Source organism: Poecilia latipinna, unplaced genomic scaffold (genome assembly GCF_001443285.1).
Source record: "Poecilia latipinna isolate Pla-1442-1.1 unplaced genomic scaffold, P_latipinna-1.0 Scaffold171, whole genome shotgun sequence".
In the NCBI taxonomy this organism is placed as follows: domain Eukaryota; kingdom Metazoa; phylum Chordata; class Actinopteri; order Cyprinodontiformes; family Poeciliidae; genus Poecilia; species Poecilia latipinna.
This window is the reverse complement of record NW_015112787.1, coordinates 177,381-191,234: the sequence shown is the minus strand read 5'-3', so window position 1 is coordinate 191,234 and position 13,854 is coordinate 177,381. Positions and strand designations below refer to the sequence as shown.

General features: G+C 39.5%; 1 protein-coding gene across 6 annotated transcripts in view; it reads left to right on the top strand.

Moving 5' to 3' along the window:
- kiaa0825 (KIAA0825 ortholog) overlaps positions 1-13,854 on the top strand; it is a 156,682-nt gene that overhangs the window by 56,495 nt on the left and 86,333 nt on the right. For 5 of the 6 annotated variants that reach the window (XM_015030054.1, XM_015030052.1, XM_015030051.1 and 2 more), the window contains 6 exons: positions 2,480-2,659; positions 6,648-6,881; positions 6,988-7,292; positions 7,538-7,644; positions 10,481-10,625; positions 12,007-12,153. In XM_015030054.1, coding sequence (XP_014885540.1) covers positions 2,480-2,659; positions 6,648-6,881; positions 6,988-7,292; positions 7,538-7,644; positions 10,481-10,625; positions 12,007-12,153 — 1,118 coding nt within the window. Of the gene's footprint in view, positions 1-2,479; positions 2,660-6,647; positions 6,882-6,987; positions 7,293-7,537; positions 7,645-8,982; positions 10,156-10,480; positions 10,626-12,006; positions 12,154-13,854 lie in introns of those variants that run through there. The other variant, XM_015030057.1, reaches the window with a different exon arrangement.

The window sequence follows — 13,854 nt, the reverse complement described above, 5'->3', positions numbered from 1 at the left end:
AGCGAGCACCCACATGTGATTTTTATAAATTTCCCCCCCCCCCCCCTCCCTCTTTTCTTCTCCACATGGCAACAGTCTAACCTTTAAAGACTGTTGTGCACTCGCACATTAATTCACATTATAGCGACCTCATTAATAACAACTCTCTCTGTCTTGTTCTCTTGCTTGGTCTGGGCCTGACTCAGAGGCTTCGAGATGCGTCTCCCCGCATGCTGCCGTAAATCAACACTAGAAGCGCTGACTCTCGCCTGTTATCTGGGGTGACGGGATAATTAACCAGGACACAGACAGACAGAGGGAACAGCTTGACTGAAATGTCTTCACGGCAATAAGACACTGCAGTTCCCCATATGTTTGGGTCATTTCTCTGATGATTAAAAAAAAAAAAAAAAAATCTGCTTTAATAATGAATTCAAAACTAACTTTTTCATACCGCGTACGCGTCTGTCTACTCCATATACGCTTCGTTGGACCTTTGAAATGAGCTGGTTTAAAATAGGATCGGATCTTTTCTGAGACTTTTGTTTCGTCGTTTTTCAACCAGCTTTTTCAAATGTTATTAATAACGTAATGTACTACCTTTTTTTTTTTTTTTCAAGCGGTAACAATCAGTGGTGGTTCTTTGGTACTGATATTGATATATACATAACTGATGCTTCAGAGTAGTCCCAGTCCCATCAGGTCAGTAGGTGGTCCTTTTTTTTGTGTGTGTCCCAGGCCACATTGGACACAAGTGCTCAAAGCCACCTCTGAAGGTAGTCTGAGAAAAAGCGTTTGAGTGAGTTCACACCTGTATGTGGGGTTGTCTGGACACAATGAGATCAGTTAAAACTGTTATTAGTGCCAGATGTGAAGCGGGTCTCTCATTACTTTTGTAATTCAACAGCTTTCTCAAAACCGAAAGTCACACTACGTCAGGTAAACACAAACAGTCTTTTTACTGTCTGTTGTGTGCCTGCTTCCAATTACTGTGGTTTGCGGAAAGGACCCTTGTGACTGCATGACTGGTTGTCCGGAAGATAAACAGGTGTCTTTGTTGGCTACGTATCAAGGTTGAATAAGCACAGAGACGGAGAGCAGGCAAGGGGAGACACAGAAATCAGCTTTAAAAAAACCCCAAAAAAAACACACACACAGGAGTTATTGTATGCTGGAAGAGTTCTGGAAAATCCACAGAGATGTGCCAGCGCACTGACATCTGTTTTTCTGAAGTCATCTGCTGCTTCATAATGGGATCATTATTAAAAGGCACCTAGTTAACCTCCCGTGCTCTCCAGCACTCAGAGTGGAAATTAATGTTAGCCAGCCCCGTTTCTTTGGCCCAATGCAGTCACAGCACTGATATCCATAACACTCTCCCCTTAAGGACCAATTACCAGACAGGCAGCGAACAAGATGCCCGCCTGATCCACATAATGCTGCACAATGTGCAGAGTCTTGGTCCGTTTGTTTTACAACATCTTAGGATACATGTTAGCTGAATGGTTGCGAAGGAGCAGAAGCGTGAGTGTGCAAATCAGTTTTCTTACAGTCCTCTGTGCTTCATTCCCGAATCTTATGCAAAGGGGCTGATCTGTCGCTGCAATGCTGCAGCTAATTCTGCCTTGTCATTTTAAAATAGCCCAGCATTAGTCAGTAGGAAGTCATGCTGCCCTCCATTACAGCACAGCGCGTCCTCATTGACTGCTGCCTTGCATACGCTCTCCTATACAAATAGTTGTCATTTCCTAGACTGCAGACTGACAGACCGCTAGATGTCTGCCACCTCCGGAGCAGCGGGCCTTTCCTCAGCAATCCCTGTCAACTTAACACACTCACACACACAAACACACGCACAGGAGCACACAAATCACATATATAGACATCCATATGGGTTTTACAGTCACACACACCTCCATCTTCAGCCAGCTCAGACAGCAACCCCCACAAGGACGCCCTGTCAAAACCTCTTCCTTTTCACTTCCTGTCTCCATGTTCTATGGATCCCACAGCCAGGGGCTTTGAAATCTCTTTCTTTTTCATTCTTATTTCTATCCAACACAGATGTGGGTTTTTCTTCCCCTTCCATTCCACGCTGTCTTTTGTTCACCCTTTCTGTTAACATGTGTCAGGCTAGGCAGCCTTGACATTTTCCAATGTGTGTGTGTGTGTGTGTGTGTGTGTGTGTGTGTTTTGTTCAAAGAAATCAAGATGTTTTATATTTATCTATCTGTCTTTCTATACATACCTTTATAGAGTTGATATTTTCTGAACGATAATTCAAACAACTCCCCTGAGTGTCTTCTAGCGTTTGGGTGGGTGAGCTTTTTCATCTTCTAGGATTGTGATCGTTTGTGTATGTAAAGTCCTCTAGAATATCAGGATTTCATCAATTCAATGTCGTTTTAAATATCCACACATGTAGTTGTTTTGTTGCTGAAGTATCTCACCAGGCTGACTTCAGTTGTTTTTTTGTTTTTTTTTTTTTTTTTGTTTCCAGATTTTTGCCAAGAGACTGACTCAGAAATGTCCACAGAGAATTGCAAGGCAGGAGATGACTTCATAGTTGCTTTGTTCAACTTGTTCTCCTGCTTGAATAATGTTCCCAAGGCTTTGACCCAGGCTCTTCAGCCATACCTGGAGAAAGCACACATATGGAAATATCTCTACAAACTGGCAGGTAATATATTGGTTGGAAAAGAGAGGTAATATATCAAACTTTCACACCTTTAGATACTCGAGTACGCCACTTGGACAAATATTGGATAGTTAAAAAAACAACAACAACAACAACAAAGTTTTAGGGTTAAGGTCTAGAAAAATCAATTACATTGATTCCTTTATATTCAATATTTTTATGTTTATTTCTACGACTGTTAATCACTCATACACAAAGATTCTGGTATTAAGATAAAGATTACTAACAGTAACAGTCACAGAGTACATCATTAATTTAATGTCTGGAATCAAAATAACATTTTGATTTGATCTTTCTTCTTTAAAATGATCTGACCATCCCTATCTACCAGTGACAACTTCAATTAAACAAAAGTATTTGAGCATCTATAAGATTTATAAATATACATACATACAGAGATACTTGTATTAATGGTATAATATTATAGTGTTTGGTTCATATTTGTTAGAATAAAACACTATTTTAGCCAAAAGTATGACCTCTTTCAGTTTTGAGTATAAGTAGTTATCAAAATGACATAGAAAACATCTGTCAAGGTCCTAAATTGAAGTAACTCCTGTTGCACATTAGATGATTGGTGTCGTTGTTCCACTGACAGACTCTCAAAGGTCATTGTTTCAGTCTTTACATATACTGAAAATTTCGATGCACAGAGTTTAAGGTCATCTCAGTGACTGACTGAAGAACTTGTCACTACTCCACCAGCAACACTTGACGAGGTTGGATGATGTGTGGTTTACATGTTTTCCTGCTGCGTATTATGTTCAAACATCTCAAATTTGCGTCCACTTTTAGATAAGCCAAACTTTCCAAACTTTTATTTTCTTAATTTTACTTAAACTACCTTACATCATAGCAGGAAGCAGCATTCGCCGTCTTCTTGTTTAATGTGTGGATTGTCAGCCTCTAACCATGTTCACTTCGGTGGCCTTATTTAATAAAAGTGACTGTCATATAGTCAAGGCTGATTCCTCGTGTGGTTTACTCTCTTTATAGCTGTGGATCCACTGTGGTATTAAAAATCCTGAAGCTGTGTATTGGTTATCTTTCATTGACTTTAATTAACTTGAAATTGAGCTGCCCTGAACTCAGGGTAAATCTGTTGAGAAGTCAGTCCTATAACTCTTGGTATGCTTTTCCTCTTTATATTTTCTTGACAAATAAATTCATTTGTCAAGTTCACTTTTCTTTCAAGACATGTTTTATATGTGTTGTAGCTCCTCTAGCTTCATTCCACTGTCACAAAAATGACAGTGTTTTCACAGCTTCCACACAGAAGAGTGTTATTGATAATGTGACCTGGTTTAGTTATGTATGATGGACTCAGTGATTGAAAAAAAAGCAAAAAAAAACAAAAACCCATCAGATTTGTCGTTGCCAACCGACCAATCACCAATCAGAGCCGGTCATGCAAGAAATCATCTTATTCCAAGCTCCAGTTGATTTCTTGGTGCAACCCTAATAAATCAGTTGCAGGAAAATGTTGCTTTTTCCTGATTGCTGGAAATGTGTATGAACGACTGAGAGAGGTCACCACCTTCTCACTCATCTACTAAATTTCAAGAAGAATCAGTAACAGTGATTTTAAAGTAAACCTGTCAACGGTATATTAGTTTTTTTATTCTCTAAAGGCCAGTGTTGACATTGAGTGCAAATGATCAAATGTATGACAATAATATGATTTTTTTTTTTTTTTTTTACAACAGTTCTTTTTTCTTATCTCAGATGCAAGCTTTGCGGGAGCGCTTAATCAGAACTCCTGTAGTGAAGAGAGTTCATTTTAGGAGTGATTTTCACATCCTGGCTGAGTGGTAATTATTGCAGCATAAATTAGGGTGACTGGAGAAGAGTATTTGGATAGAGACAAAGCACGGGAGGGGTCGAAAAAGCAAATGAACGAAAGTGAGATAGAGTGTGCCAGAAAGAAGTTCTCAATGTCATCCAATCATCACTTATCCTCAAAGGGTAATTAGTTTAATTATTGGACTGTTCCAAATCTTTATATTATAATTTTGGTTACAGGATACCCCCAGTGCCCCCATTTCTATTTAAACTGTTTGCTGAATTAACTTTCATAGATCACATTGAGAGTTATGACAGTTTCACCACTTACTCTGATGTTTTACCACACAGGAGTTCGAAGGTTGCTTCAAATCAATACAGGGATCGATAAAGTAAATGCAGTTTAAGGTCTGAAAATCAAGTTACTTTGAAGAACAGATCCAGACTGCACTTTTCAGAGACTTGCTTTTTTTTTTTTTTTTCCACTAGTCATATCATTTTCTATTTCACTCTCCGTTTTTGAGGGGGTTTTCTTCGTCTCGGGCGCTGAGTTCACCCAGCTTTTAGTCGTTCTTGCAGGTTCATGTGCCACCACCGTAATTTGTAGCTTGTAGTGTTACAGCCAGAGCTGTGGGAAGTTTATAGGTGCCATGCAACCTCGATCTATAGAAGCTCTGTTATCAATAATAACAGGATTTGAAAGAGGAGAGCGATGAAAGCCACACTGCACCTGGCGAAGATAGTAAAAAATGCTGCTATCGGGCCATCTGGGTTTAATACAGAACATCTGAGTTGAACCTGACCTTACTGTTTTGTAATCCAATTTTTTTATTTCAAGAAAATAGGCGTTCTATTCGAATCCAGTTACAGGTGCCTCTGCATTTTCATTTTGTCTCCATTAACAAGTCATTTTGACGTAGAGGGACCTGTAGCATTGTGTTCTTTTGATTGAAACTCCACCAGTCTGGTAATGAAATATATGCATGTGGTTTTGTTTATTGAAGCTAATGTAGTATGTATTAGGAGTTTAGAAACAGCAACCGCTGGTTAGATTTATCTGTTCATTTTGGAGTTTTAATGATCAAATGTTTTAATTTTTTTTTTTTATGATGGTTGTATGTGCAACAAAGAACTTGAATGATTTTAAAAGCAAGAATTTGGTGCACAAAATTAAATTGTCTGCACATTTTGGGTTTAAATTTCACTTGCTTCGTAAAATATTCAAGTAGCCCTGAAATATTCATACCTCTGCCTTACACGGGTTTAAAATCTATTCATTTTACTAATGTGTTTCTGCTGAAAGTAATATTTATGTTTTGGAGTGGCCCAATATGAGTCCTGGTTTGAATCTGACAGAGAACCAGTGGTGGGACCTGAAGAGTAAAGTGGTGGAAATGAGGCCTTCCAAAACTCAAAGCCTTGGTGATCATCCCCAAAAACAAAGGATCAAAATATCAGTGAAACATGCAAAAGAAACTAGTTATCTGTACACGTTTGATTGCTGCAATACTAATGAAAGTTTTTCCATTGTTTACAGGGAAAGATACATTTTTGACGTGCTATTTTTTATTAAAATGTGAACAGAAGCACATATATTATGTATTTATTTTTTTAAGTAATAATCCTTGTATATTTTCTTGTGTTTTGGGGAAAACAAACTTTTTGGTTGATTTAGAAAAACAATCTATATCTAAATCTGGCAGGGCTATGAGTAACTCTGGGCTTAATTGTATAATTGCACACTTCCATTCCGACTACTAGTTGGACTAATGCTCCTTTTTGTTTTATTAGCCATCCCGCAACACGATGCTGCCTCTATCATGTTTTACAGCTGGTGCAAAATTCTCACAATAACTAAAATTTTTCTTGCCCTTGTGGGAAAAAACAACTCAGTCTTTGTTTCTGTTGACCATAAAGCTTTTCTATAGAAGTTATTTAGCTTGACCACACGGGCTGCTGCAAATTTCCCCTGTGCTTGAAAGCCATTCGTTTGGTTTCTTCCTTTATGTTTCGGTTCTCAGAATTAGTGAACTTATATCTGTTCTTAAATTTATGCTTTTTTTCTTTTTTTTTTTTTAGAACCGCCTTTCAAACAAAAAATTTTATTCCTTTTAATGTCTTAAGGTTTTGTCTTATTTTACTTCAATCACTTTTTTTACTTGCTGCTTTTGTTCGGGATTTTCCTCAGGTCCTACACAGAAGGCACCGGTGGTCATCGATTGTGTCCGAGCGTTTGTGAAAAAGTCAGCCAACAGTATTTTGCTACACCTGGTCTCCATGGCAGTGGCTTGGCAGGGCACGGAGGATTGTAGTAAAGCACACCAGTTTAAACAAAAGGTGCCAGAGAGTGTCCTGGCTAAAATACCCAAGGACTGGAACTATACACTACCTGATGGAAGAGGGAAGGACACTGCCTCTGAAGGTAAGCATAAACCCATTTTTCTCATACTTGGGGGGGGGGGGAAAAATCCCTACGGAAGTTATTTTCTTATTTTTTACTTTTTATTTTTATGTGTTTCTCCTTTCAGCTGTCATATCCTTAGCAATCCAAGCATTGTCCTTCATTTTTACCAACCTGCCATTGGCTGTGTCGTCGTTGCCTCTCCCTATCCGCTTCCTCTTTCAAATGGCAGAAAAGCATCTCTCCCATCATGCCCGGCAGTTGCGCTCAATGGGGCTGTTGCTCTGGGCGCTGCTGGGGTGTCTGATCCAGGGTCTGGAAGACCCTGATGCACTTGAAGAAATCAGTGGTCTGGCTCTGGACTGCAGGGCAAAAGACTACTTATCTCTGCTCAGAGAGTGCCTGCAGGCTGCAATGAGCATCCAGCGCAAGGTAAATAATTTATTCGCCACGGATAAGTGTGAGTTTTATTACAACCGAACAGAGATCAGAATCAGAGAATTTGCTGATTCTGCAGGTCGGATCTAAAATTAACACAAGTCAGTTTGCTAAAGCTTGATTAGTGCATGATTTTCTGCACTTTTGATACAGAGCATAGCTACTGTCTTGTGTATATTGACTGCATGTAATCCGCTGTAGCTTTTCCAAGTGCAATTTATGTTAATGTTCTATGACAGGGAATTCCCAAACCTACAGTGCACAGAGTGCTGCAAGCTCTGGAGGAAGAAAGACCCAAGTGGATAAACATCCAGCTGCAGAAAGCACGAAAACTCTGTGCAGAAAGGTGAGAGGTCACCGGAAAAGATCTCTGAAGAGGTTGCGGTCAAATTGGTACCGATTGTAGGTTAATGATTACATATGTACTATTGATTATTTAAATTGCAGAAGGGTTTATGAATTTATTTGGATCATTTGAAAATGCCTCTTTATACATTACGTTGGAAGATCTAAGAGTTTTGATTGATTGTTGCCTAGATGAAGGTTGAGGGCTGACAGAAGGGGGGGTCAAACTGATCCATCTGACTGATGGTGTTTTTAGGTACTTGACATTAAAGAAAGAAAAAAAAAAGAAATACTCTTTTTTTCTTTTAATTGAGCATTCAACGTTTGATAAATTGCATCATCACGCTAATTTTTCACTGAAAAGCTCTGAGTCAAATCGATGAATCTCAGATGTGTTTGTTTTGGTAAATGATGCGGTGGACGTACCATTTGGCCTACGAGAAACTCCGGTGCAAGATGATGGGAATCCAGCTTTAGTCTTGGGTCAATCCGTGACCTTTGGCTTTCCGTTTTGCAGCTCGTTCCCAGAAACGGCGTCTCTGGCTGTTCGCTTCATCATAACAAGGTCTGGGTGCATCTATCCTCATGAAAAGGCGATTTAGTGGCGTAACAACTTTAAGTAAATGAACAGACGAAAGCATTTAGTAGAGCTGCAACCGGTCCTAGTAAAAGGCTTGCCTGTTACAGTAAGATGAAGAGGGGGCGAGAGGTGGAGGGAAAAAAACAGAGAGAACAGATGGGGCAGCACAGAGCGTCAGGGCGAGGGGGGATGAGTGGAAAAGTGAAAGAAGAGTGATTATGTATCACCTGTCGGAGGCATTCAGTGGGATCATTACTATTCATTAAACTAACCTTCACAGGGAAGTGACGCCTGACTTGTAAACAATCAGAGAACACTGTCAGACAGAGAGAGAGCAGCGGTATTTAATAACTCCAAAAATCACAGCCACTCTTCTGCTGGCGTCATATTTGAAGTGAAACCCTTGTAAAAGGACGTTTGCCCCCTTCTCTTCTTTCATCTCACTTTCCTCCTTTCCTTTCCCCAACTGTAATGCCCCCCCCCCCACCCAACCCCCCTTCCCACTTACAGCGCTACCCACCTTGTCTTTGCAAAGTAATTTGTAGAGGAGAAGATTATTGTTCTCCATCATGGTGACCCTGGCTGGGCTGACGGGATGCATACACAGATGAAGATGAATGCAGTTATTCCTTGGCGGAGGTCTGCCTCTTTCAGGGCACATTGGCCCTAATGACATGATTGATAGGCTGTCCCAAATCCGGAGGGGCCCTCATTAATCACCCCGCTGACTGAATCCAATCATCTGCTTCACCTGCACAGTGATGGACAGGAAAGGATACAGCGCAGGTGCTGACACGGATGCACAGCCGCCACCGCCGACAACACCACCAGCCGGGCCGCCAGGCAGAAGAATGAGGCGATGTATATGGACAAGACGGGACTCCTCTTCTTTTTGCCACCCTCAATGTCAAACAGCCAATGGCTGGCTGACAGGCGACACAGCTTCTGCCATATTATAATTACAAAGAGGAAGAGGAGAAAGAGGACGAGAGAGGGAACAATGACAGGAAGTGTGTGTGAAGGAGAGGACTTGATGGACGGCGGTGTGATAGCCATCCGTACAGAAAGGGCAAGAAATGATGTGGGCGTATGCCAGGGTTGGGAACTGTACACGCTTGAGGACCTTGACATACAATTACACGTCCTAAAAAAAAAAAAAAACACACACTCACACACGCGCGCACGCACACCAATCACTTTACTGTAGCGGGATTCTCTGGTCAGAGTTTATTTGGTTCCTTTCTAATTAATTTCCTTTTTCACTTGTGTTCTGGGGCATTGCTAGAAATAAAGCTGCCCCGAGGCCCAAGATCTAAATATAGTTGAAAGCTTTTAGAGTTAGGTTAAAGTATTCACAGAATGTAATTCATAATACTTGACAAATGGCAAATGGAAGGGATGGCTTCAAAATATTTTGTGCTTAAAAATGTGAATTTATTGGAGTGCTTATTTCAGGCCCTGTTTTTCACAGTGGTTACAGTCACAGATCTTTTTGGAGTTAGTCTCTAACAGCTTTGCAACATCTAGATAATAAAACCTCAAAATGCCTCAAGCCCAGTCACATTGGATGGAGAGCTTAGGTTTCAAGTTTTGCAAAAGTGCTTCTTTAGTAGAAACTTCCTCGTGTGTGCTTTGCACTCAACATGGCTTGTGTCAAACGACAAAGTGTTCTGAGTTTCTTTCAACAGTTCAATAATCTTCTCAAAAGACAGATTTGTGCAGGACGTGACCGGTAGATGTCCTATCAACAGATTCATTCACCTGAGCTGTGCAGCTTAACAACTCCTCCAGTGTTACAAGAATTGGCTGCTTCTTCTTTTTTTTTTTAGTTGAATATTCTTCATATTGGCTTTATAATGCATTCACTAGCAGAATCTTTTTTTTTTAAAACAATACCTTGTTTAAAAAAAAACAAAAAACGATATGGAGCAGCTGTCTAAGTAAGATGAGTCTGATAATATATATTATTTATATTAATATTTATTAGTCTTGACTGAATAGTTTTAGATATCCAAGGTATTTTTTTTTCTTTGGTTAAAAAAATAAATAAATACATTTTAGTTTTTAACTCGGTGGTGGAAATGGTTTTTTTCTTGCCAGTCAAAAAAAAAAAAAAAAAAAAAAAAATCTCTGATGTCAGTGGTCAGAACGTTAGTTTCCAACTTGGATCCAAATTCTTCTCTTAACTGGAAACAACTTTTTAGAGACCCTCTTCCTGCTTGCCTTCACCTCTCTTTCTGTTGTCTTTTCCTCTCAGCGTCTTGAAGCAGGGAGCAGACAGAGGAGCTGCTGCGGCTGAACTGACTGAGCAGAAAATAGGCCTGATGCTGCTGGAGGTCTGCCACAAAGCAGGTGGCTGCGCCTACCTGAGGCAGATCTATCACATCATCCAAGGCAATGAGGTAGGGAAGCGCCCGTGCTCCCCAGCAATTAGGTGGCTGCTGGCCTGAGGCCGCAGGCTGTTTGGGAGGGGAAGGGAAGAAGAAGAGGGCTGCTGCTTGTGTGCAGTCCGCTTGCTTTGATCTCGTCATGTGCAGGTGACCTCCAGGGTGCAAACCTTCTGTGAGTTCTCTGCCAAGAAAATATCCAGTCACAGTGAGCTGATTCAGGACAATGCTGTTCAATGTGGAGGAAATGCACCTTTTTTTTAAAATATGAAATAAAAAAAACAAATATATACGGTCAAAATTAACACCTGAATTTAACTGGATGGATAGATGAATGCTATTTTCAAAGAGATGTTTGTTATTTAATTATGAATTGGAAGAAGAAGAAAGAGACATGCTTATTTTGTTAATTAAAACATTCTTTTCAGTTTTCTTTTAGGTCAGTGTTAGATGATTATTTGATATGTAGATTTTATTTTTCATTGAACTGATCCAAACTGTCATTTGTAACAGTCCAGAATTTCTCACCTTCACTCTGGTTAGGAGAACATCCTGTGGAATAACACAAACAATAAGCAAGACTCCAATTATGACTGTAGTTTTTTTTTAAATATATTATTATTTAATTTAGAGCCCTAGTGGAATTTTGACAGTCTTAGAAAGCTTAGAGAACTATGAAATCTGGCTTTATAATTTCCTAAGCCTTTACAATAAGTATGTAGTGTGAACAAATCCAGACTTTTAATAAAACGCATGCATTTTACGAAGCCTGATGTTTTTGGACAGCGATTTTAAGAAAAGCTATTTTAGAAACCGCAAGTGCATGCAAGCACCTGTGGATGTTTCACAACGATACTCAGGTGATGGAACAGGTAATGACAAGGTTTTACTCTGGGAGTTTTACACAGAAAAGTCATTAGGAAAACAGCTGAGAATTGTTGTTGCTGGCCGTCTTATGTATTTACTAATGGAAACGTAGAGAACATAGTGCATGGGTAAGCGTAATGCAACAGGACAAACCCTCCACAATGCTGAATTCTGCATTCCTTCAAAGACAAACAAAACTGTAAGTGGAATCAGTTTTAAGGAGCCATTCAATTAGAAAAAAACTGTGAGTGGAAATCAATGTTACCTTTACTATGCTATTTAGTTGTTCATTCGTTTAGCCTGCAAACTTTCAAAAATTGTTGAATATCCATAACACTCTTTCAAATATATTTTGTTTGATGTTGATTCAACTGTATGCTAAAGTATCGTTTGTGCGTTTTGAGTTTGATGAAAATATGTAAGATAACTTTTAGCTTTGGAGGTCTGAGTTTACAACTTTTTTTTTTTAAGCTATTTTATGTTCTCATATGATAATATGTCCCTGTTTTGACTTACCTTCTGGGTACAGGAGCTCTTGATGTCTAAACTCAATGGAAGCACAGACGACACAGATCTCTCGGTGAAATTTGATGTCAGCCCAGAGAGTGTCGATCGCACTGCATGCTTCAATCCTCTCCTGCAGTTTGACCACATTGGCAAGAAGAGGCTGAGTCAGGTTTGTTCAGGGTAGGGTGTTTCAGTGGGGAAATACTTTCTAATAGCTTCTTATCTACACTTGTGCGACTGAGTTAAATGTTCAAGTGAACTTGAACTTTTTCAGACTTTGCATTATTGCGTGGGTATACCTGTTACGCATCATTTAACTTTAACCAAGGACAAGGGCTTGCTGTTGAAGGTGAGGATCTGCCAAGTGCTTTGTGAACTATAGCTTTCTCTGAACTTTTCTGCTCTTTCTTGTTTCCCAAAGGTTGCTGCCTTTTTCAGGCATGGCGCTTTTGTCTGATAGACAGAAAAGAAAGCTGAAAAAGAAGTAGGAAAATGAAAGATTTTTTTATTTCATGAAACTGGGTAAAGTTAAGGTGAATTACTATCTTAAAGTGCAGCTCGTTGGAGCTTTGAAATACATCTTTTGTCGTTGCAAACCCAACCTCAGGAGTGCCACCATGATGTTCAGTTTCCTTGACTCCAAAAAATATTCACACCTTAAACCTTTTTCTACATCTTACCATGCTACCACCAAGAACTTCACTGTGTGTTGTTGACATTTTATGTGACATATAGTATGTACCTTTTTTATAAAGTATTTAGGAATTTCAGGACTGCCAAAAAAGAGGGCCTTATGATGATTGAAAATAATGTATCGTTCTACTAGTTTTACTTGTAAATGTGTGTGCATTGCATTTGTACCCACTCCCTTTTACTCTAATACTCCTAAATCAGTTCAGTGCAGCCGGTTGCCTTCAGATGTGACCTAATAAGCAAATAAGCAGAGTCTACCTTTTGTAAAATCATCGGTATGAATGCAGCTGTTCAGTGAACACCTCAGAGGTTTGCTAAACCCTCCCGCGGTCTGAGCACGATGCTCAGGAGGAGCGCAAAAAATGTCACGGCCGGACAGCGGGGAAGCAGGATGGTTGTCCGGCCAGACCATCAATTTCCAAAACCACATACAAAAAACTGTGTAAAGACGCACACTGTCAATGTGACTCTGTCGATCCGCACACAGAGTGTGTGTGTGTGTGTGTGTGTGTGTGTGTGTGTATATATATATATATATATATATATATATATATATATATATATATATATATATATATATATATATAAATCCATGCATGACACCATCTCTTAAGACCGCATGCCATCTAAATGACACCATCTCTTAAGACCGCATGACGGTTACAGATGGACGGATCTTAATACAGGGCAGTCCTAAAGGAAAACCTGCCTCTAACTGCAAGAGACTTCAGACTGTGCCAGAAGGTTTATATTCCTGTAGAAAACGACTTTAATCATAAAACTATAGTGGAATGATGTAAATCAAATCATATAATTGTGTTAGAATGGGCCCAGTAAGATCTGAATGTAAATCCAATTTGTAATTTGTGGCAACCTTTACATAATTACCGTGTCGACTCACTCTCCATTCAGTTTGACTGCTTGAGCTGTTTCACAAAGAAGAATGGTCAAAGTGTCAGTCTGTAGATGAGCTGGAAGAAACAGAATCAACAAGACTCAGAATTTCAAAACAATGCGTTAAATTCATTGCAAATGCATTAATGTTTGTGGGGAGAAATTTTAAAAAGCCCTGGCATTGAATTTAAAATATCGTCCCTCATAAAAACTAGGTTAAACTTTCTTGTGAAATACTGTTGATCTCAAAGAAAACAGTCATTGAATTGTTCCTATTATATAT